This window comes from Oncorhynchus mykiss, chromosome 3, assembly GCF_057628025.1.
Source record: "Oncorhynchus mykiss isolate SJ-2025 chromosome 3, ASM5762802v1, whole genome shotgun sequence".
In the NCBI taxonomy this organism is placed as follows: Eukaryota; Metazoa; Chordata; class Actinopteri; order Salmoniformes; family Salmonidae; genus Oncorhynchus; species Oncorhynchus mykiss.
In genome coordinates, this window is record NC_143024.1 from 20,630,324 (window position 1) to 20,658,247 (window position 27,924).

Genomic DNA, 27,924 nt, shown 5'->3' on the forward strand with positions numbered 1-27,924 from the left:
TGGGGTCAAATTTGTCTCCACTTTTGTGGAATAGGGTGATCAGTCCTTGGTTCCAAGTATTGGGGAAGATGCCAGAGCTAAGGATGATGTTAAAGAGTTTGAGTATAGCCAATTGGAATTTGTTGTCTGTATATTTGATCATTTCATTAAGGATACCATCAACACCACATGCCTTTTTGGGTTGGAGAGTTTTTATTTTGTCCTGTAGCTCATTCAAGGTAATTGGAGAATCCAGTGGGTTCTGGTAGTCTTTAATAGTTGATTCTAAGATTTATATTTTATCATGTATTTGTTTTTGCTCTTTATTATTTGTTATAGAGCCAAAAAGATTGGAGAAGTGGTTTACCCATACATCTCAATTTTGGATAGATAATTCTTCATGTTGTTGTTTGTTTAGTGTTTTCCAATTTTCCCAGAAGTGGTTAGAGTCTATGGATTTTTCAATTACATTGAGCTGATTTCTGACGTGCTGTTCCTTTTTTTCCCGTAGTGTATTTCTGTATTGTTTTAGTGATTCACCATAGTGAAGGCGTAGACTCAGGTTTTCCGGGTCTCTATGTTTTTGGTTGGACAGGTTTCTCAATTTCTTTCTTAGATTTTTGCATTCTTCATCAAACCATTTGTCATTGTTGTTCATTTTCTTCGGTTTTCTATTTGAGATTTTAAAAAATTTGATAGGGAAGCTGAGAGGTCAAATATACTGTTAAGATTTTCTACTGCCAAGTTTACACCTTCACTATTACAGTGGAACGTTTTACCCAGGAAATTGTCTAAAAGGGATTGAATTTGTTGTTGCCTAATTGTTTTTTGGTAGGTTTCCAAACTGCATTCCTTCCATCTATAGCATTTCTTAATGGTACTCAGTTCCTTTGGCTTTGATGCCTCATGATTGAGTATTGCTCTGTTCAAATAGACTGTGATTTTGCTGTGGTCTGATAGGGGTGTCAGTGGGCTGACTGTGAACGCTCTGAGAGACTGGGTTGAGGTCAGTGATAAAGTAGTCTACAGTACTACTGCCAAGAGACGAGCTATAGGTGTACCTACCATAGGAGTCCCCTCGAAGCCTACCATTGACTATGTACATACCCAGCGTGCGACAGCGCTGCAGGAGTTGTGACCCGTTTTTGTTGGTTATGTTGTCATAGTCTTGCCTAGGAGGGCATATGTGGGAGGGAATGCTGTCACCTGCAGGCAGGTGTTTGTCCCCCTGTGTGCTGAGGGTGTCAGGTTCTTGTCCGGTTCTGGCATTTAGGTCGCCACAGACTAGTACATGTCCCTGGGCATGGAAATGATTGATTTCCCCCTCCAGGATGGAGAATCTGTCTTCATTAAAGTATGGGGATTCTAGTGGGGGGATATAGGTAGCACACAGGAGGACATTTTTCTCTGTTAAGATAATTTCCTTTTGAATTTCTAGCCAAATGTAAAATGTTCCTGTTTTGATTAATTTAATGGAGTGAGTTAGGTCTGCTCTATACGAAATTAGCATACCCCCTGAGTCCCTTCCCTGTTTCACACCTGGTAGTTTGGTGGATGGGACTACCAGCTCTCTGCAACCTAGAGGGCAACCAGTGGGTCCGTCTCCTTTATACCGGGTTTCTTGCAGGATGACAATGTCTGTATTACCGATTTCTTTGGTGAAGTCCGGGTTCCTGCTCTTTAGGCCAAAGGCAGATGACCTCAGGCCTTGGATATTCCAGGATGATATAGTGAAGGCTTTGTGTTCCATAAAGGGTCTAATGTTGTTGGTCGTGGTTTGGCCTCAGGCCAGTAAGTGTGAGCAGAGCCTGCTGAGCATCTGGTACATTCCATTGGCTTGGGCTAGTGTAAGAGTGGGGGTTGGGCCTGTTTGCCCACTCACTACCTGTCTGGGTCTGTGACTTCCATGTTGAGGCCCTCTTTGCAGGGATGGGGTGCATGGGGTGGGCAGGAGGGGCATAGGTCTGATCTGAGGGGGCCTAAATGGGGTGTGGGCATGGTTGACGTGGGGGGGTGTTTATTGGTTGGGGTGGGGGTGTGGATGTGGCTGGGGGTGCTGTGGTCTGGATGTAAGTCCTCTTGGCGTGGGTCCTCTATGTGTAGGTCCAGGGGAGGGTCCTGCAGGTCTGGAAGGGTGTCTCGCTGGTCTGGGTGGGGTGTCTATTGATCTGTTGCTCCTGTGTGAAGTGTTGGGGATACGTTTGTGCTTTAGAGTCCGGGCAAAGGTGGGCACTGCTGCCTTGTAGAGGTGGACCTGGTCATAGAGGCTGTTCAAGTCCAGGGTGGAGTGGTGGGCCAGGAACACATTTGGTTTTGAGGCACAGTCACGGGAAATACTTGCGTTTACCCACTGTATTGTGGCAAGGTGGATGTCTTTTCGTGGTAGCAGGGTGGAGATAACCACTTGTGCGTTGGGGAAAGTAGAAGAAGCTTTTTCAATCACTCCCTTCAGTGCTGTGGCCACCCTTTCCTGCTGTGCTCTCAGGTCGTTTGTGCCTGTGTGTATTATTATGTGGCTAGGTGAACTTAGTTGGTCCTCAGACAGAAGGTCTTGGGCGCGCTGGGTGTTTGGACACCAGAGTTTAGACACACTGTGTTTGGGAAAATGTTTTTTTTTTCTTGTATATATTTCCCATTTGAGTCCATAAGGAGAACAATCTGTGTCTTGTGTATGTCCTCAGTGGGTGTGGGGGGTGTCAGAAGGGCTATCAGGGTGGCTGACAGGGGGGGTGCTCAGAGGGGTTGAGAGCCGCTGGGCTTGGGGTTCTTCATGTGTCTGTTCTGCTGTGATGTCGACGCTATGGTCAGGGTCTGGTGTGGACTGTTCTGCTGTGGTGTCGAGACTTTTGTCGGGTACTGAGGTGGGCTGTTCTGCTGGCTTCTCTGTGGGGGTGGCCACCTCTCTAGTGGGTTGTTCTCTGTCACACGCCACCCCCCTCAACCTCTCCTCCAGCAGTCTGATCCTCTCCTCTAGTGTTCTGTTCTTCTCCTGCTCTTTCTCCTGTTGAAGTTGTCTTACCACTGTCCAGAGTGCAGATATGTCTCTCTCCACCTCCAGCTCTCCGGGTCTGGTTAAGAGAGTGTTGTTGTGCTGGACTGTTGTCTGGGTCTGTGCTGACTGGAATGTAATCACCTGCTGTTCCAGCTCCACCTGCCTTACCTCCAGCTGGGTAAATTGATCCTTCATTTCAATGAGAGGGTAGTACTCTGTGCTGGGAGGTTGACTTTCCGCTTGGGGTTGCTCGTCTGTGGGGTTATATAATGAAGAGGTCTGGTCTGACCAGCTCGGGGTGGGGGTATCTTTCTCAAGGGAGAGCTTCTCCTGCTGGTCTAATTGTTTGATTAGGTGAGAGTTCAGCTGAAACTGTTTGGGGTTGCCCTGTACCATTACTGTTCCAGACTTATAGAGGTTTATATTAGCTGACTCAGAGTCCTCGTTATCAAGTTTTCTGAGTTTCCACCCCTCGTTAACACCCCCTCTCTTAACAAAGGGGTAGTGTGCTAATATAGCACTGTGCCATGCCAGGGGATGGTTTGTGTGGAAGATAAGGTTGCTGATGTTCCCATTTTCCATAAGGAGCTTCATTTTGTAATCTTTTCTTGCCTTATCATTCTTTACATACACAGGGTACTGTATTTGAATTACCTCTGAAAGCAGGAGGCAGCTTCTAAGGCCTCTCCATTTGGTTGGAGTAGACTGTTTGACTCTCCTGCCATTGTTGGGCTAATGGGCTTTGTTACCTCTCACTTGACACGTCAGTACTAATTGAAGCTGTATCAAGCTTGGCAGAATTATGTTAGAATTCAGTCCTTATAAAGTAATGTAGTGTATTTTTCTTCTTGGTTTATGGAAAAAATATATAGTTTCAGACTAAACATTACTCACTCAGTTCCAGGTTGGGTGGTGTTTTCAGGTTTCTGTTGTTTTCCAGAGAATTTGCTGTATAGAATAATAATCCTTGGTAGTTGTAAACCTTCCAGGTGGTTCAGTAATTCCGCCCAAAATCAGGTTGTAGGTTTTGAGTTTTGATTTGAGGTGAATGTTATGTTGTAGACGGTAGCATCCTGTATATGTTCCTGACATAAAATCCAAGTTGATCTAACTCTAAATCTATCTTTTTTAAAGAAAATGCTGAAAAATGCAGAAGCTCATCTGATCATGGCCTCTCTCTCTCTCTCCCCCTCCCCCCCTCTCTCTCTCTCTCCCTCCTTCCCTCCCTCCTTCTCTCCCTCCTCTCTTTTTATAGCACCTTCCAAAATATATCTGGAATCACCAATCAGAATGTGAGTTGCAGTGGATTGGGCAGGCCAGGGGAGGTTTGTCAAACACCTAAACAATGGCCTTACTTAAACAATCATATACACAACAACTACATACACATTAACAAGTGTGTGTGCATGTGTGTGTCTGTGTCTGTCTGTGTGTGTGTGTGTGTGTGTGCGTGCGTGTAACTTACCCTGAGTGAAAGGTTCCCAGTCGTACAGTCTGCCCATAAACTCCTGGTTGTTGTAGGAAGCGCACTGCTCTGCTCTGGAGTCTGCACCTCCTACACATACCTGACAGACAGAGGGAGGGAGGGAGGGAGGGACAAGTACATGTCAGTATTGTAGATCCCAAGTATTGACAATTGAGGCTATAATATCATGCCCAACCCTAAGGCTGGCCAGTACACTAGGTGGATGGAGAAACAGAGAAGAAGAGATGAGAGAGAGTCATACAAATTAAGAGGGCAAGCATAAAATGGGAGAGAGGTATTAGTCAGACACACACACACACACCATTGTCTCATGATCGCTCTGACAGTGGGCCGATGCACTAAGCAGCATATGGAAATAATAGACTCTCTGGGATCAGCCACACACACATAAATCCACCCAGCTTTCCTATCCAACACTGAGCTGTGTGTCTGAGTGTGTATCTGAGTGTGTATCTGAGTGTGTGTCTAAGTGTGTGTCTGAGTGTGTTTCTGAGTATGTGAGTGTGTCTATGCACGTGCGAGTCAGGCCAATAGAGAAGTACTGGAGACCTGCACACCTGATATATTTCTCCAATAGAGGAACAGTGAAGATCATAGTACTACCTGTAAATCACTTTAACCCCCAGAGGGACACACCCACAAAGCACTAATAAAGAGGGCAGAAGGAGTTCAGGCACTAAGTGACAGTACTTACTCACAGTGTTAATACTAGAAACGCCTGAAGCCTTCGGCATGCTTCGGTTCAGCCTTCACCTAGCCGAGAACCAAACAAAGGTGCTCTCATACTCCCTTAAAAGACCTTTGCGTTAAAATTTTGAAAAAACTGCAAAAGTACTGTTTGTCCATCTTGAGACGCCGTAGCCAGTAAACACTTCCTCAAAATAGTCAGAATTACTGTTTTTCCCAATTGTTTACACACTAAAATTGGAACTTGGAATGCAATCACCAAAACCTGAAACTCATGTACCAAATCTCTGAAACCAAGTCTGCAAAATTGCAAGCACAATTCCTGCTTTACACTTTTCAATTCTATATCACACATTTTGCAAAACACTACACACAGTTTTCTATGTTAGGCACAACATTAACGTTAAATTATCTTTAGTCCCTTCGGAAAGCAACTCCTATCACAATGCCAAGCTCTATACACCAATTGGAAACACCCACTCCTCACAGGTGTAAACGCTGCTGAATTGTTCACTTAGAAATCAGAGCTTTAGCACTAAAAGGCCACAGATGAGCTCTCCTGTTCTGGAGGAAAATGGAAGTCAATGGTGAAGCAAGAGCTAGAGGTGAAGGAGGAGGACGACGAGGACGAGGACGGACGGACGGACAGTTCTCTCAGATGAGATCAGGGCCACATTGGTTGACCATGTGCTCAACCATGGATTGAGTATGAGGGAGGCTGGGCAGAGAGTTCAGCCCAACCTGAGCATCTACACGGTTGCATCTATCATCCGTACATTCAGAAATGTCAACCGGTAAGTTACCTACCATCTTTATGTATACTGAAGTCCGACATACCATTAGGCCTATAGTGGGGAGAACAAGTATTTGATACACTGCCGATTTTGCAGGTTTTCCTACTTGCAAAGCATGTAGAGGTCTGTATTTTTTTATCATAGGTACACTTCAAATGTGAGAGACGGAATCTAAAACAAAAATACAGAAAATCACATTGTATGATTTTTAAGTAATTAATTTGCATTTTATTGCATGACATAAGTATTTGATCACCTACCAACCAGTAAGAATTCCAGCTCTCACAGACCTGTTAGTTTTTCTTTAAGAAGCCCTCCTGTTCTCCACTCAGTATCTGTATTAACTGCACCTGTTTGAACTCGTGACCTGTATAAAAGACACCTGTCCACACACTCAATCAAACAGACTCCAACCTCTCCACAATGGCCAAGACAAGAGAGCTGTGTAAGAACATCAGGGATAAAATTGTAGACAAGGCTGGGATGGGCTACAGGACAACAGGCAAACAGCTTGGTGAGAAGGCAACAACTGTTGGCGCAATTATTAGAAAATGGAAGAAGTTCAAGATGACGGTCAATCACCCTCGGTCTGGGGCTCCATGCAAGATCTCACCTCGTGGGGCATCAATGATCACGAGGAAGGTGAGGGATCAGCCCAGAACTACACGGCAGGACCTGGTCAATGACCTGAAAACCATTAGTAACACACTACGCCGTCATGGATTAAAATCCTGCAGCGCACGCAAGGTCCCCCTGCTCAAGCCAGCGCATGTCCAGGCCCATCTGAAGTTTGCCAATGACCATCTGGATGATCCAGAGGAGGAATGGGAGAAGGTCATGTGGTCTGATGAGACAAAAATAGAGCTTTTTCGTCTAAACTCCACTCGCCGTGTTTGGAGGAAGAAGGATGAGTACTGCACATTGAGGAAACCCTGCAACCGCTGTAAAGAAATCCATCTCACCGTGTTGTATGATCTAATTCCCCAAGCACAGAAGGAGCAGAGTATGCTCATGGTAGGAGCTGCAAAGGAGCTGTACCTCGACCAGCAGAACCGGTCTCCAAGGGTCATGTTGAAGGTGGTCAAGGTCACTTTGAAAAGTGAAGGGAGAAGCATTGATACATTCACCGTTCTAGATGATGGGTCAGAAAGAACAATCATTCTCACGGCGGCCACCCGTCAACTTAACCTGGAGGGGACCAGGACCAGTCCTTGCTGTGCCATATACGCTCTGCAGAGACACACACGGGAGCATCCAGACAGTGACCCAGAAGTATTGGATTCAGTGGAAAATGCCTTCTATGTGGATAACTGCTTACAGTGTCCCATCCACGGCTGAAGCGAAAGCACTCCTTGATAAAGTACGGAATCTCCTGTCCAAAGGGGGATTTGAGGTCAGACAGTGGGCTAGTAACAGAGAGGAGGTTACCTCAGCACCTCCCGCCACAAGCTAGGTCCAGTAGCAGTGAACTATGGCTAACGCAGTCTGGTGCTAACCCAGAAGAGCCCACTCTAGGACTGAGGTGGAGCTGCATACCGGATACCCTGGGGTATAAGCACCGCTCATGCCCGAGTACCGAAACCCCCACTCTGCGCACCATCTATCGGACCCTGGCCAGTCAATACGATCCCCTTGGGTATATCCTGCCATACACAACACGGGCCAAAGTCTTAGTCCAGGACCTGTGGCAGACCAAGAGGGACTGGGATGAACCAATCCAGTGGAACGATGGATCTGTTGGGAAACAGAGTTAACGGAGCTCTCTGATGTCCAAATGCCAAGATGTTATGTACCATCCTGTGCTGACCAACTGGGATCATGCCTGGAACTGCATGTGTTCTGTGACGCTTCGGAGCGAGCTTATGGGGCGGTTTCCTATCTTAGAGTGGAGGATAAGGCAGGCCACACCCATGTCTCCTTTGTCATGGCCAGGTCCAGGGTCGCACCCAAGAAGCAGTTGTCAATGCCTAGGCTCAGTGCTGCCCTTTCCGGAGCCCAGTTGGCCTCTACCTTGCGAGCTGAGCTCACCTTGCCAATCCAGAGGGTCATCTACTGGAGTGATTCGACCACTGTATTGACCTGGCTCAAGTCGGAGTCCTGCAGGTATAAGGTGTTTGTCGGAACTCGCATTGCGGAAATCCAAGACCTAACAGAAGTCCAGGACTGGAGGTATGTTGATAGCATAAACAATCCTGCTGATGACGTTACTCGCGGTAAAACCCTAAAGGAACTGGCTCAACCCCATCGCTGGAGCTTGGGACCACCATTCTTGTCCCAACCAGAGAACGAGTGGCCGACAGCCCCCATGCGTGCGGCCCCTCCGCAACCAACTGAAGCTCATGAGTTAAGGAAGTCCGCCCAATGCTACAGCATCTCTACGGAGCCAACAACGGCTCTCCCTGACCTAACACAATCTCAAACACTGCCGGATCTGATCGCCGCCACAAACCAGACCTCAGATGGGGTGGCTTCTATACCCACCTCCCTCGCGGCAGAGACACTACTCCTCCAGCAAGCACAAGCAGTTAGCTTCCCTGAGGAGTTAAAAGCTCTGAAAGCCGGTAGGGAAGGACAGCCTTCTTCTCTCTCTTGCCCCAGAATATGATCCAATCCTTGGAGTGATCAGAGTCGGAGGGAGGCTGCGCCAAGCAGAGGTTTTGGACCCAGATGCTATCCAACCAATTATCCTTGACTCCAGACACCCTCTTACCAGGCTCCTCATCAAGAGTTATGATGAGAGGCTTCTCCACCCAGGGCCAGAGAGGGTCTATGGGGAGATGAGGTGGAAGTACTGGATAATTGGAGGACGAGGAGCCATTCGTAAGCACCAATACGCCTGCGTAGAATGTCAGAGATGGCGGGCCGGAGCCACAGTGCCCAAAATGGCAGATTTACCCCCTGCTCGCTTGCGCCTCCTTAAACCACCCTTCTGGCCAAATCTTAGCTGACCATTTTTGGGCCCAATTCATTCGGGATTGCCTACCAAGTCTACAGCACAGAGGGAAATGGCGGAGAGAAATGGCCAGCCTGGAAACTGGCCAAGTAGTAATGATGGTGGACCCTCAGCTGCCTCCTGGCCGGTGGGCCGTATAACTAAGACCATGCCTGGGACCGATTGTCGAGTTAGATCAGTGGAGATCCAGGTGAAGAACCGGACATATATCCGGCCAGTTGCCCGACTAATTCCTCTCCCTGAGATGACAGAGGACAGGGAGAAATGAGCCTTTTTTGAGGAGTGTGGAATTTAACAAATTTCCGGGGTGGCTGTAGAAAAGGCCCATGGAGTTGGTGGAATAATCCTTTAATTCATTGCCATTTACTCAGCTGGGCCAGGGGCGCTTTAATTAGGTCAGGTGGAAATGTCTGACAGATCTCAACTCCATAAAAGGAGGAAATTGCCATCGCCTGATCTCGCTGCTTTCTCTTCCTTAACTCCATCTGATCCAGAAGTTCTGTGCGTCCATGAATCCATGTAAGTCGACCGTCTCTTACCTTTCATCTGAATTATCTGTGGCGATCGGGAGAGTGGGCCATTCAGTTACTGTTAATAGTTATTACCACGGAGCGCGGCTTGGAGCGCACGCTTCAAACATATTGTGTAATGTGAATTGTCAATGATCACGGCCCTACGGATCATCATAGGCCAATTATGCAATCGATATGGTTCATATGTATTGAAATTAATTATATGTACACATGAAGACAATTGAAAGAGTGAAATGAGAAACGTCATTGTTTGCTAACTGATTGACTCTGATTGACTTTGATAATGGGGATTATAGATTGTATAACCATTCACTGTTTGTATTCTTTCATGATTTATGATAAATAGTCACGAGCCTAAATGACTCGCGGATGATTACTATTGACTTCTTAATGAACTGGACTGTTGAATTCACTAAATTATGTTAATAATGAATGATATGATTTGATCTTTGATTATGAATTTGATTGGATACATGTTATTTGTTTCCTTTGTGATGCAGCACAGACTACTCAGTAAATATACCACTTTATGGTTAAAGGAACTCCTGCCTCATCCATTTCTCTGTCACCTGACACGTGACCACCTGTTCACCTTCACTGTCAGTCATCCTACCTGTCCAGCTACCCACACAGATTCCACTAATCTTTCAAGTACAACCCCAAGAACACCATCCCAACCGTGAAGCATGGAGGTGGAAACATCATTCTTTGAGAATGCTTTTCTGCAAAGGGGACAGGGCGACTGCACCGTATTGAGGGGAGGATGGATGGGGCCATGGATGGATGGGGCCATGTATCGCGAGAGCCAACAACCTCCTTCCCTCAGTAAGAGCATTGAAGATGGGTCGTGGCTGGGTCTTCCAGCATGACAACGACCCGAAACACACAGCCAGGGCAACTAAGGAGTGGCTCCGTAAGAAGCATCTCAAGGTCCTGGAGTGGCCTAGCCAGTCTCCAGACCTGAACCCAATAGAAAATCTTTGGAGGGAGCTGAAAGTCTGTATTGCCCAGCGACAGCCCCGAAACCTGAAGGATCTGGAGAAGGTCTGTATGGAGGAGTGGGCCAAAATCCCTGCTGCAGTGTGTGCAAACCTGGTCAAGAACTACAGGAAACGTATGATCTCTGTAATTGCAAACAAAGGTTTCTGTACCAAATATTAAGTTCTGCTTTTCTGATGTATCAAATACTTATGTCATGCAATAAAATGCAATTTAATTACTTAAAAATCATACAATGTGATTTTCTGGATTTTTGTTTTAGATTCCGTCTCTCACAGTTGAAGTGTACCTATGATTAAAAAAAATACAGACCTCTATGTGCTTTGTAAGTAGGAAAACCTGCAAAATCGGGAAGTGTATCAAATACTTGTTCTCCCCACTGTACAGTGCATTGCGAAAGTATTCGGCCCCCTTGAACTTTGCAACCTTTTGCCACATTTCAGGCTTCAAACATAAAGATATAAAACTGTATTTTTTTGTGAAGAATCAACAACAAGTGGGACACAATCATGAAGTGGAACGACATTTATTGGATATTTCAAACTTTTTTAACAAATCAAAAACTGAAAAATTGGGCGTGCAAAATTATTTATATAGCCCTTCGTACATCAGCTGATCCAGAACCACATCATTTCAGACAACACAATATTCAATAACATTCACCAGGTGGGCTTGTCTACATTGCACCGTGTATTACAGAGCAACTGAATCCTGATGAAACAGGTCTACAGGTCGCCATTTGAGCGACACTCAGAGAGGGTTAAAGAACAGCACTATGAATATGAGCAAGTAGTAACTATACTGTGAATTTACTATCATATCAGCACTGTAGACACATTACATTATCTTGGCGCTGGATGCCGCTGCAATTCAGCACGTTTATATAAACCATTGATGAGGCTGGCTTCAGCCTAGCCAAAAGAAGGGGACGGAACATTATTGGCCACCGTGCCATTGTGAATGTCCCTGGACAGCGTGGAGGGAATATCACCATGTATGCAGCCGTTAGCCAGCAAGGCATCAGCCATCACCATGTCAACCTTAGTCCCTACAACACCGCCCTTCTCATCACATTCCTGGACACACTACACGGCATCCTCATTCCAGCCGAGCAGAGGGGTGGACCAGAGCAGCCCAGGTATGTTGTCATCTGGGACAACGTGAGTTTCCACCTGGCTGCTCTGGTCCATCGACCTCCCACAGTTTGTTCTATACCTCCCACCATATTCCCCATTCCTAAACACAATTGAATAGTTCTTCTCCAGGCAATGGAGGATGCATGTGGTGAAGTTGATGTGGGGGCTTGACGGCTGGATCCGTCACTCCAGAAGATTCTGTTTAGCCATGTGATGTGGATGAGGTGCTGTGGTCAGACCCAAATAGGAGGCAGGATGCAGCCTAATGCCCTTTTTCTTACATTTTGCATGTATCTTTGTCTTTGTTTTGAAAGAATGAGCCACTTTCAATTTTTATTTTTGTACAGAAAACCCTTTATCTTACTGAATGTTTTTTCTCCTGTTGGGTACGGAAAGTGTTACACACAACACAAGTGCTCAAAAATACTGCATTTTGGAAATAAATGACGATGTTTTTGTTACTGTATTGCATTTCTATGTTTTATTTATGTATATTTGAGTAGGTATACATTACTGTAACAATCTTTTACAACCAGCTACAGTGTAACACTGACAATGCAAAAGGCATAAACCTACTGCTGGGATATTCAGTGTTTTGTGTTGAGCACATCATAAATCTACTGCTGGGATATTCAGTGTTTTGCGTTGAGCACATCATAAACCTACTGCTGGGATATTCAGTGTTTTGTGTTGAACACATAAACCTACTGCTGGGATATTCAGTGTTTTGTGTTGAGCACATCATAAACCTACTGCTGGGATATTCAGTGTTTTGTGTTGAGCACATCATAAACCTACTGCTGGGATATTCAGTGTTTTGTGTTGAGCACATCATAAACCTACTGCTGGGATATTCAGTGTTTTGTGTTGAACACATCATAAACCTACTGCTGGGATATTCAGTGTTTTGTGTTGAACACATCATAAACCTACTGCTGGGATATTCAGTGTTTTGTGTTGAGCACATCATAAACCTACTGCTGGGATATTCATAGTGTTTTGTGTTGAGCACATCATAAACCTACTGCTGGGATATTCAGTGTTTTGTGTTGAGCACATCATAAACCTACTGCTGGGATATTCAGTGTTTTGTGTTGAGCACATCATAAACCTACTGCTGGGATATTCAGTGTTTTGTGTTGAGCACATCATAAACCTACTGCTGGGATATTCAGTGTTTTGTGTTGAGCACATCATAAACCTACTGCTGGGATATTCAGTGTTTTGTGTTGAGCACATCATAAACCTACTGCTGGGATATTCAGTGTTTTGTGTTGAACACATCATAAACCTACTGCTGGGATATTCAGTGTTTTGTGTTGAACACATCATAAACCTACTGCTGGGATATTCAGTGTTTTGTGTTGAGCACATCATAAACCTACTGCTGGGATATTCATAGTGTTTTGTGTTGAGCACATCATAAACCTACTGCTGGGATATTCAGTGTTTTGTGTTGAACACATCATAAACCTACTGCTGGGATATTCAGTGTTTTGTGTTGAGCACATCATAAACCTACTGCTGGGATATTCATAGTGTTTTGTGTTGAGCACATCATAAACCTACTGCTGGGATATTCAGTGTTTTGTGTTGAGCACATCATAAACCTACTGCTGGGATATTCATAGTGTTTTGTGTTGAGCACATCATAAACCTACTGCGGGGATATTCAGTGTTTTGTGTTGAGCACATCATAAACCTACTGCTGGGATATTCATAGTGTTTTGTGTTGAGCACATCATAAACCTACTGCTGGGATATTCATAGTGTTTTGTGTTGAGCACATCATAAACCTACTGCTGGGATATTCATAGTGTTTTGTGTTGAGCACATCATAAACCTACTGCTGGGATATTCATAGTGTTTTGTGTTGAACACATCATAAACCTACTGCTGGGATATTCATAGTAGTGTTTTATGTTGAGCACATCATAAACCTACTGCTGGGATATTCATTGTAGTGTTTTGTGTTGAACACATCATAAACCTACTGCTGGGATATTCATAGTGTTTTGTGTTGAGCACATCATAAACCTACTGCTGGGATATTCAGTGTTTTGTGTTGAGCACATCATAAACCTACTGCTGGGATATTCATAGTAGTGTTTTATGTTGAGCACATCATAAACCTACTGCTGGGATATTCATAGTAGTGTTTTATGTTGAGCACATCATAAACCTACTGCTGGGATATTCATAGTAGTGTTTTATGTTGAGCACATCATAAACCTACTGCTGGGATATTCATAGTAGTGTTTTATGTTGAGCACATCATAAACCTACTGCTGGGATATTCATAGTAGTGTTTTGTGTTGAGCACATCATAAACCTACTGCTGGGATATTCATAGTAGTGTTTTATGTTGAGCACATCATAAACCTACTGCTGGGATATTCATAGTGTTTTGTGTTGAACACATCATAAACCTACTGCTGGGATATTCATAGTAGTGTTTTATGTTGAGCACATCATAAACCTACTGCTGGGATATTCATAGTGTTTTGTGTTGAGCACATCATAAACCTACTGCTGGGATATTCATAGTAGTGTTTTATGTTGAGCACATCATAAACCTACTGCTGGGATATTCATAGTGTTTTGTGTTGAGCACATCATAAACCTACTGCTGGGATATTCATAGTGTTTTGTGTTGAACACATCATAAACCTACTGCTGGGATATTCATTGTAGTGTTTTGTGTTGAACACATCATAAACCTACTGCTGGGATATTCATAGTGTTTTGTGTTGAGCACATCATAAACCTACTGCTGGGATATTCAGTGTTTTGTGTTGAGCACATCATAAACCTACTGCTGGGATATTCAGTGTTTTGTGTTGAGCACATCATAAACCTACTGCTGGGATATTCATAGTGTTTTGTGTTGAGCACATCATAAACCTACTGCTGGGATATTCAGTGTTTTATGTTGAGCACATCATAAACCTACTGCTGGGATATTCAGTGTTTTGTGTTGAGCACATCATAAACCTACTGCTGGGATATTCATAGTGTTTTCTGTTGAGCACATCATAAACCTACTGCTGGGATATTCAGTGTTTTGTGTTGAGCACATCATAAACCTACTGCTGGGATATTCATAGTGTTTTGTGTTGAGCACATCAGTGTTTTGTGTTGAGCACATCAGTGTGTTGTTGGTTGGTAGACAGATCTATTAATTTTGATGCAAAAAAACAACATTTAGGAAAGAACCGTTTTGAATGCAGTGTTTGCTTTTGCTAGAGATTTGTAGAGTTTTGCATTTTGTGCTGTGTTTAGAGTTTTGGTGAAAATGGCCGCAAGATTCAGCAAACATGTGAAACTTATCTAAGAACTCAAATCTGTTACTAATTTTGGGGAGATCTTAATCGTGCAATTTTCCATCTAAAATGTTTGGTGTATTTCTCAAGTGATAAAAATGTGCATGATAACAATTCCTCTCTCGTTGAATGACAAACAGTTGAAGAATCCCTACTGTTGACCAATCACCGATGAACTAACAATGTCTTCATAATATATGCCTGAACTGTTTCTGAAGAGTTTGATGGAAAGCATGCGGATGCCTTAACGCTGCTAAAAAGGGCTGTCAGAGGTTACCACACACACACAGTAACACACAAAAGCCCTTTATGTTATCAGCTCGCATTAACTCATCTATGCTCTCCAAACACACACACTGTAAAGCTTTGTGACTCTCTCCCCTCCCTTCTATTCACTGATTAGTTCCCCTGTTTTCATCTTTTTGGTCTGTCTACATCTGTCTCTCCCTTCCTGTGACCCCACTCTCTGAGGGTGTCTCCGGGGGTATCTCAAGTGTGTAGTAATACACGTGTGTGAAATAGGCCAAATATAATATAATACACTACTGGTCTAAAGTTTTAGAACAATACTTATTCAAGGGTTTTTCTTTATTTGTACTATTTTCTACATTGTAGACTAATAGTGAATACATCAAAACTATGAAATAACATGTGGAATCCTTTAATCAAAAAAGCATTAAACAAATCAAAATATATTTTTTATCTGAGATTCTTCAAATAGCCACCCTTTGTCTTGACAACTTTGCACACTCTTGACATTCTCTCAACCAGCTTCATGAGGTGGTCACCTAGAATGCATTTCAATTAACAGGTTTTCCTTCTTAAAAGTGGAATTGTGGAATTTCTTTCATTCTTAATGCGTTTCATCCAATCGGTTGCGTTGTGACAAGGTAGGGGAGGTACACAGAAGATAGCCCTATTTGGTAAAAGACCAAGTCCATATTATGGCAAGAAAAGCTCAAATAGGCTCTGTCGCAGCCAGCTGTGACCGGGAGACCCATGGGGCGGCGCACAATTGGCCCAGCGTTGTCCGGGTTATCTGTCTCCCCCTTTCCACCTCTCTCTTTCTTCCACTCTCTTCTCTCCATCTTCTCTCTCTCTTCCACTCTCTCCTATCTCTCTCTCCTCACTATCCTCTCTCTCTCTCCTCGCTATCTTCTCTCTCTCTCCCCTCTCTTTCTTCCACTCTCTCCTCTCTATCTTCTCTCTCTCTCTCTCCTCTCTTTCTTCCAATCTTTCCTCTCTTTCTTCCACTCTCTCCTCTCTTTCTTCCACTCTCTCCTCACTATCTTCTCTCTCCCCTCTCTATCTTCTCTCTCTCTCCTCCTTCCACTCTCTCCTTTCTTTCTTCCACTCTCTTCTCTCTATCTTTTCTCTCTCTCTCCTCTCTCTCTCTCCTCTCTCTCTCTCCTCTCTCTCTCCATCTTCTCTCTATCTTCCACTCTCTCCTCTCTTTCTTCCACTCTCTCCTCTCTATCTTCTCTATCTTCTCTCTTTCTTCCACTCTCTTCTATATTTTCTCTCTCGCTATCTTTCTTCCACTCTCTCCTCTCTTTCTTCCACTCTCTCCTCTCTTTCTTCCACTCTCTCCTCTCTTTCTTCCACTCTCTCCTCTATCTTCTCTCTCTCTCTCTCCTCTTTCTTCTTCTCTCTCCTCTATTTCCTCCCCTCTCTCCTTCTCTCTTTTTTACCCTCTCTCTCCTTCACTCTTTCTTTCTCTCTCTTCTCCCTCTTCTCTCTTTTGTTCTCTCGCCCTCTCTCTCCTTCTTCCAGTCACACAGCTGTCACCAACAGCTGGAAAGTTTAAAAAGACACTCTACTCATCTGGACAGAGTCAAGTGAACATACACACTCACACACTCACACACATAAGCACGTACACCACCAGTTTTAAAAAAGAACCGTGACTGTTTATGTCAATGAGAGAATGTGTGGAAAATACGTTCAGAAGGTTCACACAATGGATTGTGGGTGCTTCAGTGTGTGTGTGTGTGTGTGTGTGTGTGTATAAACAGTAAAGAACAGTGATTGGAGGAGGAGAAGAGACTAATGAATAGATGGAGGCTAGAGAAACAGTCAGAAAGAGAAAGTGTGTGTTGTCATGTATGTGTTATTGTCTAGGCACTGCAGGCAGGAGTTACATGGTTCTCTTCTTATAGCGTTTAGTGTGTGTAAAACAGAGGGAGGCTAAGTGACTGAATAGGGAGTGAGGGAGGGGGAGGGAGCACAGAAATTCAATGTGTAGAATGTGTGTGTACTACTGTGTTTTATGAGCAGCAGAGAGGGTCTGTGGAATTGTAAGGGAATGCATATTTTTTTCCTTTTAACTGTATGTGTGTGCGTGTGTGTGCATGCATGTGTGTGTGTTTGTGTGCATGTGTGCACGTGTGTGTGCTTGTTTGTTTGCCTGCGTGCGTGTGTAGGCAGGGTTATACGTTTCTCTATATCTACATTGCTTGGGAGAGTCTGACTACGGGGGTGAATGAATAGATGGAAAAGGGAGGGGTAAAGTGACAGGGGGAGGAGAGAAAGAGAGTGAGAGTTTTGTGACAGTATTGAAACTGAAGAAAGAGGAGAAAGAGAGTGAGAGTTTTGTGACAGTATTGAAACTGAAGAAAGAGGAGAAAGAGAGCGAGAGTTTTGTGACAGTATTGAAACTGAAGAAAGAGGAGAAATAGAGAGAGTTTTGTGACAGTATTGAAACTGAAGAAAGAGGAGAAAGAGAGGCAATGGGGAAATGAAAGAAGAAGGTTGTTATAAATCAACTGTTACAGACGTCAGAAACATGGAACAGAAACATTCCTAGAATAACACAGAACTTCAGTGAACTACGGAATCTTCTCACAACAAGTCCACAGTGGCAAGAAAAGTATGTGAACCCTTTGGAATGACCTGCATTTCTGCATCAATTGGTCATCAAATTTGATTGGATCTTCATCTAGGTCACAACAATAGACAAACACATGTATTTGTCTTGTCTATATTGAATACATAATGTAAACATTCACAGTGTAGGTTGGAAAAAGTATGTGAACTCCTAGGCTAATGACTTCTCCAAATGCTAATTGGAGTCAGGAGTCAGCTAACCTGGAGTCCAATCAATGAAACGAGATTGGAGATGTTGGTTAGAGCTTCCTTTCCCTATAAAAAACACTTAGAAAATTAGAGTTTTCTATTCACAAGAAGCATTGGTGTCACGTTCGTTATAAGGAATGAACCAAGGTGCAGCGTGGTAGGCGTACATTTTCCTTTTAATAAAAGAACACCGAACACAATCAACAAAATCAACGAACGAAACGTGAAGCTGTACAAATAGTGCTGACAGGCAACAAGATCCCACAAACACAATGGGGAAAATGGCTACCTAAATATGATCCCCAATCAGAGACAACGATAAACAGCTGCCTCTGATTGGGAACCATATCAGGCCAACATAGATATACAAATGACCTAGATGACCCACCCTAGTTACACCCTGACCAAACCAACATAGAGAATAACAGGCTCTTTATGGTCAGGGCATGACAATTTGCTGATGTAAACCATGCCTCGAACAAAAGAGATCTCAGAAGACCTAAGATGAAGAATTGTTGACTTGCATAAAGCTGGAAAGGTTCACAAAAGTATCTCTAATGGTCTATAAATGGAAAGTTCAGCACTGTTGCTACTCTCTCTAGGAGTGGCCGTCCTGCAAAGATGACTGCAAAAGCACAGCGCAGAATGCTCAATGAGGTTAGGAAGAATCCTAGAGTGTCAGCTAAAGACTTACAGAAATCTCTGGAACATGCTAACATCTCTGTTGACGAGTCTACGATACGTAAAACAGAAAACAAGAATGGTGTTCATGGGAGGACACCATGGAAGAAGCCACTGCTGTCCAAAAAAAAACATTGCTGCACGTCTGAAGTTTGCAAACGTGCACCTGGATGTTTCACAGCGCTACTGGCAAAATATTCTGTGGAGAGATGAAACTACAGTTGATTTGTTTGGAAGGAAGGAACACACAACACTGTGTGTGGAGAAAAAAAGGCACAGCACACCAACATCAAAACCTCATCCCAACTGTAAAGTATGGTGGAGGGAGCATCATGGTTTGGGGCTGCTTTGCTGGCTGCTGCAGGGCCTGGACCGCTTGCCATCACCAACCGAAAAATTAGTTACCAAGTTAATCAAGACATTTTGAAGGAGAATGTTAAGCTATCTGTCCTCCAATTGAAGCTCAACAGAAGTTGGGTGATGCAACAGGACAACGACCCAAAACACAGAAGTAAATCAACAACAGAATGGCTTCAACAGAAGAAAATACGCCTTCTGGAGCCCAGTCAATGTTCTGACCTCAACCCAATTGAGATGCTGTGGCATGACCTCAAGAGAGCAGTTCACACCAGACATCCCAAGAATATTGCTGAACTGAAACTGTTTTGTAAAGAGGGAGGGTCCAAAATTCCAAAACATTTGGTTGAGGTTATTGCTGCCAAAGGAGGGTCAACCAGTTATTAAATCCAAAGGTTCACATATTTTTTCCACCCTGCACTGTAAATGTTTACACGGTGTGTTCAATAAAGACATGAAAACTTGTAATTGTTTGTGTGTTATTAGTTTAAGCAGAATGTGTCTATTGTTATGACCTAGATGAAGATCAGATTAACTTTTATGACCAATTTATGCAGAAATCCAGGTATTTCCAAAGGGTTCACATACTTCTATAGACTGGTGGAAGATACAAGTCACTGTAGTTCTACAGACTGGTGGAAGATACAAGTCACTGTAGTTCTATAGACTGGTAAAAGATACAAGTCACTGTAGTTCTATAGACTGGTGAAAGATACAAGTCACTGTAGTTCTATAGAGTGGTGAAAGATACAAGTCACTGTAGTTCTATAGACTGGTGAAAGATAAGAGTCACTGTAGTTCTATAGACTGAAAGATACAAGTCACTGTAGTTCTATAGACTGAAAGATACAAGTCACTGTAGTTCTATAGACTGAAAGATACAGGTCACTGTAGTTCTATAGACTGGTGAAAGATACAAGTCACTGTAGTTCTATAGACTGGTGAAAGATACAAGTCACTGTAGTTCTATAGACTGGTGAAAGATACAAGTCACTGTAGTGCTATAGACTGGTGAAAGATACAAGTCACTGTAGTTCTATAGACTGGTGAAAGATACAAGTCACTGTAGTTCTATAGACTGGTGAAAGATACAAGTCACTGTAGTTCTATAGACTGGTGAAAGATACAAGTCACTGTAGTTATATAGACTGGTGAAAGATACAAGTCACTGTAGTGCTATAGACTGGTGAAAGATACAAGTCACTGTAGTTCTATAGACTGGTGAAAGATACACGTCACTGTAGTTCTATAGACTGGTGGAAGATACAAGTCACTGTAGTTCTATAGACTGAAAGATACAAGTCACTGTAGTTCTATAGGCTGGTGGAAGATACAAGTCACTGTAGTTCTATAGACTGGTGAAAGATACAAGTCACAGAAGTTCTATAGACTGGTGAAAGATCCAAGTCACTGTAGTGCTATAGACTGGTGAAAGATACATGTCACTGTAGTTCTATAGACTGGTGAAAGATACAAGTCACTGTAGTTCTATAGACTGGTGAAAGATACAAGTCACTGTAGTTCTATAGACTGAAAGATACAAGTCACTGTAGTTCTATAGACTGGTGAAAGATACAAGTCACTGTAGTTCTATAGACTGGTGGAAGATACAAGTCACTGTAGTTCTACAGACTGGTGAAAGATAAGAGTCACTGTAGTTCTATAGACTGAAAGATACAAGTCACTGTAGTTCTATAGACTGAAAGATACAAGTCACTGTAGTTCTATAGACTGAAAGATACAGGTCACTGTAGTTCTATAGACTGGTGAAAGATACAAGTCACTGTAGTTCTATAGACTGGTGAAAGATACAAGTCACTGTAGTTCTATAGACTGGTGAAAGATAAGAGTCACTGTAGTTCTATAGACTGAAAGATACAAGTCACTGTAGTTCTATAGACTGAAAGATACAAGTCACTGTAGTTCTATAGACTGGTGAAAGATACAAGTCACTGTAGTTATATAGACTGGTGAAAGATACAAGTCACTGTAGTGCTATAGACTGGTAAAAGATAAGAGTCACTGTAGTTCTATAGACTGAAAGATACAAGTCACTGTAGTTCTATAGACTGAAAGATACAAGTCACTGTAGTTCTATAGACTGGTGAAAGATACAAGTCACTGTAGTTCTATAGACTGGTGAAAGATACAAGTCACTGTAGTTCTATAGACTGGTGGAAGATACAAGTCACTGTAGTTCTATAGACTGAAAGATACAAGTCACTGTAGTTCTATAGACTGGTGGAAGATACAAGTCACTGTAGTTCTATAGACTGGTGAAAGATACAAGTCACAGAAGTTCTATAGACTGGTGAAAGATCCAAGTCACTGTAGTGCTATAGACTGGTGAAAGATACATGTCACTGTAGTTCTATAGACTGGTGAAAGATACAAGTCACTGTAGTTCTATAGACTGGTGAAAGATACAAGTCACTGTAGTTCTATAGACTGAAAGATACAAGTCACTGTAGTTCTATAGACTGGTGAAAGATACAAGTCACTGTAGTTCTATAGACTGGTGGAAGATACAAGTCACTGTAGTTCTATAGACTGGTAAAAGATACAAGTCACTGTAGTTCTATAGACTGAAAGATACAAGTCACTGTAGTTCTATAGACTGAAAGATACAAGTCACTGTAGTTCTATAGACTGAAAGATACAAGTCACTGTAGTTCTATAGACTGGTGAAAGATACAAGTCACTGTAGTTCTATAGACTGAAAGATACAAGTCACTGTAGTTCTATAGACTGGTGAAAGATACAAGTCACTGTAGTTCTATAGACTGGTGAAAGATACAAGTCACTGTAGTTCTATAGACTGGTGGAAGATACAAGTCACTGTAGTTCTTTTGACTGGTGAAAGATACAAGTCACTGTAGTTCTACAGACTGGTGGAAGATACAAGTCACTGTAGTTCTATAGACTGGTGAAAGATAAGAATCACTGTAGTTCTATAGACTGGTGAAAGATACAAATCACTGTAGTTCTATAGACTGGTGGAAGATACAAGTCACTGTAGTTCTATAGACTGGTGGAAGATACAAGTCACTGTAGTTCTATAGACTGGTGGAAGATACAAGTCACTGTAGTTCTATAGACTGGTGGAAGATACAAGTCACTGTAGTTATATAGACTGGTGAAAGATACAAGTCACTGTAGTTCTATAGACTGGTGAAAGATACAAGTCACTGTAGTGCTATAGACTGGTGAAAGATACAAGTCACTGTAGTTCTATAGACTGAAAGATACAAGTCACTGTAGTTCTATAGACTGGTGAAAGATACAAGTCACTGTAGTTCTATAGACTGGTGGAAGATACAAGTCACTGTAGTTCTATAGACTGGTGGAAGATACAAGTCACTGTAGTTATATAGACTGGTGAAAGATACAAGTCACTGTAGTTCTATAGACTGGTGAAAGATACAAGTCACTGTAGTGCTATAGACTGGTGAAAGATACAAGTCACTGTAGTTCTATAGACTGAAAGATACAAGTCACTGTAGTTCTATAGACTGGTGAAAGATACAAGTCACTGTAGTTCTATAGACTGGTGAAAGATACAAGTCACTGTAGTGCTATAGACTGGTGAAAGATACAAGTCACTGTAGTTCTATAGACTGAAAGATACAAGTCACTGTAGTGCTATAGACTGGTGAAAGATACAAGTCACTGTAGTTCTATAGACTGGTAAAAGACAGAGAGAGTGAAGACCAATCTAGTAGAGCAGTTAAAGTCTGAGGTATGTTTTACTACTGGGGGAGGAGAAAGGGAGAGAATGAGTGAGAAGGGTAAAGGGGAGAGAGTAATAGCTACTGAATAGACCTGTGAGAGAGCCAGAGAATATTGTTGTAGGCCAGTGAAAGTTATAGGTGTGCTGTGCTTTAGAGCTGGGCAAAGGGGAGGATAGGGGGGGGGGGGGTCTGTAATGAATAGGTAGAAGAAAGAGAGAAGGAAAGAGAGGAGTCGATGCATGGCAGTAGTTGTGTGAGCAAATGAAAGACAGAGGGAGTAAGTTACAGTAAGCTAAGTTACAGGAGGGGAGGAGGGAGTTACAGGTGTGTTTTACAGGAGGGGAGGAGGGAGTTACAGGTGTGTTTTACTGGAGGGGAGGAGGGAGTTACAGGTATGTTTTACTGGAGGGGAGGAGGGAGTTACAGGTGTGTTTTACTGGAGGGGAGGAGGGAGTTACAGGTGTGTTTTACTGGAGGGGAGGAGGGAGTTACAGGTGTGTTTTACTGGAGGGGAGGAGGGAGTTACAGGTGTGTTTTACTGGAGGGGAGGAGAGAGGAGGGGAAAGGGGGGGGGGAGAGGGATGAGGGTAGAGATGGGGAGGGGGGAGAAGGAGGGAGGGGGAGAAGGGAGGGGATGGGTGAGAAATAGGATGGAGGGGGAGGAGGGGGGTCGAGGGGGGGGAGAAGGAGGGAGGAAGAAGGAGGGAGGAGGGGACGAAGGGTGAGAAGGAGAAGGAGGGGAGGGTCTGTCTGTCTGTAATGAATAGGGCCATTAGTGAGAGGGAAATCAACCAGGGTCTCCCTCCCCAAGGCCCAGGGGCTTTGTACTACTGAGGTCTACTCTTACTGCCACACCAGTGGAGGCTGCTGAGGGGAGGACGGCTCATTGGAATGGTACTATTCCATTGACTACATTCCAGGCATTACTATGAGCCGTCCTCCCTTCAACAACCTCCACTGTGCCACACAGTACAGAGGACAGAGGGGATGCCCACACTGACAGACAACTGCACTTCTACAAACACAGACAGAAAAACACTATTGGAATGCCCATAAACAGCAAAACATAGAAGTTCTGTAAACACACAAAGTCTTGAGCACACAGAACATTCCACTGTGAAAGCTATTGTTGACCACACAAACACACACACCCTCCTGGGTGTGCCCTAGTTAACTCCTTAGGGGAACAGACATTCTTGGGAACCTTCCTCTGCAGCTGTTTCCACACGGATCATCTAGGTGACGGAACAGGGATTGCCCACCTGGGAATGGCCCCTAGTCCTCTCAGCCTGTCCTGGGCCTCACATCAATAAACAGCTGTACATATCAACTCAAGAACACACAGAAACAGACAAAGATACACACAAACAACTCACACACTTCCAGGTGGGTTTATGTGTAATCTGTTGGTCAGCTTCCTAACTGAACAACAGTTCAGACTTGTATTCTGACCTGGCTAATGATAAAGCATGTTTTCCAGCCTGTAGCCTTGACCTATAACCCTGAGATATGGACATGGATGTAGACTCCAACAACACCACAGTCAGTCAGACATGGGAGTCTCCAGCCATGTCTCAAAGTTAGCCTTGACCCAGGAGGAAGCCGAGCCTCCATGTGATAAACACTACAACAGACTCTCATACATCACTGCACAGGAAACCAGCTGTCTGTCTGTCCACCACCTCCCAAGATGGACGACCCACGTTATCAGGTCATCACATTGAAACAGATGTACACTGAGACATACTCATTGGGTCTGTTCACTAGAAGGATAGAGTCAAATGAGAAATGAACATGTTCTACTTCTCTGAACGCTTCATAAACACACACAGGAGTTTGGATGCAGCACTGGGTCACAAGGACACCGCTGCCCCTGGAGCTATTTGGAAGGGACCCAGAAGAAAACAAACTTAGTCAGTATGGATATCATGGCTGATAATAATTACACACACACTTTGTCGAGTGGAGTGTGTGTGTAATTATTATCAGCCATGCTATCCTGATAATAATTACACACACACTCCACTCGACAATGTGTGTGTGTGTGTGTGTGTGTGTGTGTGTGTGTGTGTGTGTGTGTGTGTGTGTGTGTGTGTGTGTGTGTCCTACCCAGCACATCTGGGTCTGTTCGGGACTTCATAACAACTCTAAACAATAATAATTTTGTCATTGCTGAACTTTTCAGAGAACAATACTGCTGTTATCTTAGCCAAGACTTTGGGAGAGAGGGCAGGATACGTCTCTCTCAACATCCATCTCTGTTGTGTGTGAGACCAATACCATGATAATACATGGTATTATGTACTGGCTGTTCAGACAGTACATACCCGTTTAGTAGAGTAATTGTTGCTTCAACTATATGATACATTTGACAGTACTTGGATCATGCTGTAAATCAGGGTGGATGAAGTTGCCTCCAGAAACTGACCTAAGATCAGTAGTTTAGCAAGGGTAAGCTGATCCCAGATCTGTGCCTAGCAGCAACTTCTACCAGCAGTGTAACTCAAGCGGTACTTATCTTAGACCATACAGTAAACTGGACTGCTCTTAATATTGCTCCTGTGATGAAGCTGTCATACATCTCTCATTGTAGCACTGACTGTTATAGATGCAGTCGTATAGTATATTATATACATGGCCAGCCGCGACCGGGAGACTCGTAAGGCAGTGCACAATTGGCCCATCATTTGGCCGGCTGGGATGTCCTTGTCCCATCGCGCTCTAGCAACTCCTTGTGGCGGGCCGGGTGCCTGCACGCTGACTCGTTTTGCCAGTTGTACGGTGTTTCCTCCAACACATTGGTGCGGCTGGCTTCCGGGTTAAGCCAGCAGTGTGTCAAGAAGCAGTGCAGCTTGGCAGGGTCGTGTTTCGGTGGATGCAAGGTTCTCGAACTTCGCCTCTCCCAAGTCCGTGCAGCGATGGGACAAGACTGTAACTACCAATTGGATACCACAAAATTGGGAAGAAAAAGGGGTAAAAAGTACACAAAAAATATATATAATAATAAAATTAAAAATATAGAATGTCATTGAATGCTGTAGTGTTAAGATTTCCCTTCACTGGAACTAAGGGGCCCGAACCATGAAAAACAACACTATTCCTCCTCCATCAAAGGTGACACTAAGCATTCATGTAGGTAGCGTTCTCCTAGACTCGTCCGTCAGACTGCCAGATGGTGAAGTGTGATTCCTCACTCGAGAGAACGCATTTCCACTGCTCCAGAGCCCAATGGCGGCAAGCTTTATACCACACCAGCGGACGCTTGGCATTGTGCATGGTGATCTTTCATTATGCTCCAGACAAACAGCTCTTGTGCTGACGTTGTTTCCAGAGGCAGTTTGGAACTAGGTAGTCAGTGTTGCAACCGAGGACATATGATTTTTACGTGCTACGCGCTTCAGCACCGTTCTGTGAGCTTGTGTGGCCTACCACTTCGCGGCTGAGCCGTTGTTGCTCCTAGACATTTCCACTTCACAATAACAGCACATACAGTTGACCGGGGCAGCTCTAGCAGGGCAAAAATTTGAAGAACTGACTTGTTGGATAGGTGGCATCCTATGATGGTGCCACATTGAAAGTCATTGAGCTCTTCAGTAAGAGCCACTCTACTGCCAAAGTTTGTCTACAATGTTTTCCTATGGAGATTGCATGGTGGTGTGCTTGATTTTATACATAACGGGTATGGCTGACATAGCAGAATCCACTCATTTGAAGGGGTGTCCACATACTTTCGTATATATAGTGTATATTAGATACAGTAGATAAGGCCTAGGTGCTTGTTGTGTGGAGGCATGCTCCTTTGACACTGAGTAAATATTGACTCTAGAGTAGATGTGGGAAAGAGAGCAAGGGAAGAATGAAAGAGAGAAAAGACGGAGAGGGGGAGTGAGTGAGTGAGAGAAAAGAAGAGGTGTAGTCTTTCTTAATAGTTCCTTTCACTCAGAAGTCAGGTCAAAGTGTACTCCTCTCGTTTTTTTCTCCTTCAGTCGGTTTCTCTCCACATTCCACACTTTCCTCTCCTCTCTTTCTCTCTCATCCTAAAACCTCTGCTCTTCTTACACATGCACACACTCTCTCTTTCCGCTTGTGTACCTTTCCATGAATCCTTCTCTTCTTCCTCTGTCACATACTTCCCTTTCTCTTCCTGCTGTCTCTCTCTCTCTCTCTGTCTCTCTCTCTCTCCATCTATCTCTGTCTCTCTCCATCTATCTCTGTCTCTCTCCATCTATCTCTGTCTCTCTCTCTCCATCTATCTCTGTCTCTCTCTCTATCTCTCTCTCCATGTATCTCTGTCTCTCTCTCTCTCCATGTATCTCTGTCTCTCTCTCTCCATCTCTCTGTCTCTCTCTCTCCATCTATCTCTGTCTCTCTCTCTCCATCTATCTCTGTCTCTCTCTCTCTCCATCTATCTCTGTCTCTCTCTCTCCATCTATCTCTGTCTCTCTCTCTTCATCTATCTCTGTCTCTCTCTCTTCATCTATCTCTGTCTCTCTCTCTCCATCTATCTCTGTCTCTATCTCTCCGCCTCTCTCTATCTCTCTTTGTATGTCTCTGTCTCTCTCTATCCCTCTGTATGTCTCTGTATCTCTTACACTCTATCTCTCTCTCGCTCTGCCTCTAGCTATATTTCCCATTAACCCCAGTAACTTTTTGACCCCTATCTCTGACCTACACTCATAGAAAAAAAGGGCTATCTAGAACCTAAAAGGATTCTTTGGCTGTCCCATAGGAGAACCATTTTGATGAACCCTTTTTGGTTCCAGGTAGAACCTTTTTGGTTCCAGGTAGAACCTTTTTGGTTCCAGGTAGAACCTTTTTGGTTCCAGGTAGAACCTTTTTGGTTCAAGGTAGAACGTTTTTGGTTCCAGGTAGAATCCTTTTGGTTTCCATTTCCATACAAAAAAAAATCTTAAGAGTGTATTGCATTTCTCTACCCACTCTCTTTCTTTCAGCATCTCTATCTCTTTCTCTACCTCTGTGATCGCTCTCTATCTATCGATCTATCTATCTCTCTGTGAGTGCTCCATCTCTCTCTCTACCTCTATATCTATCTCTACCTCTCTGTGACCTCTCTTGCTCTCTCAGGTCTCTCTCCCTCTCCCGGTGTTTGCTATGCCCTTCTCTCCCCATCTCCCCTCCACCCTCCCTCTGCATACAGATTTCTATACACAATACCTTCTTTCACTACTACTTAAATG

General features: G+C 43.7%; 1 protein-coding gene across 2 annotated transcripts in view; it reads right to left on the reverse strand.

The window, feature by feature from the left end:
• The window catches only part of LOC110508538 (thrombospondin type-1 domain-containing protein 4), a 109,143-nt gene that overhangs the window by 65,625 nt on the left and 15,594 nt on the right, over positions 1-27,924 (reverse strand). For both annotated transcript variants that reach the window (XM_090224238.1, XM_090224245.1), the window contains exon 5: positions 4,437-4,536. In XM_090224238.1, the coding sequence (XP_090080364.1) occupies positions 4,437-4,536 (100 nt within the window). The remainder of the gene's footprint in view (positions 1-4,436; positions 4,537-27,924) is intronic.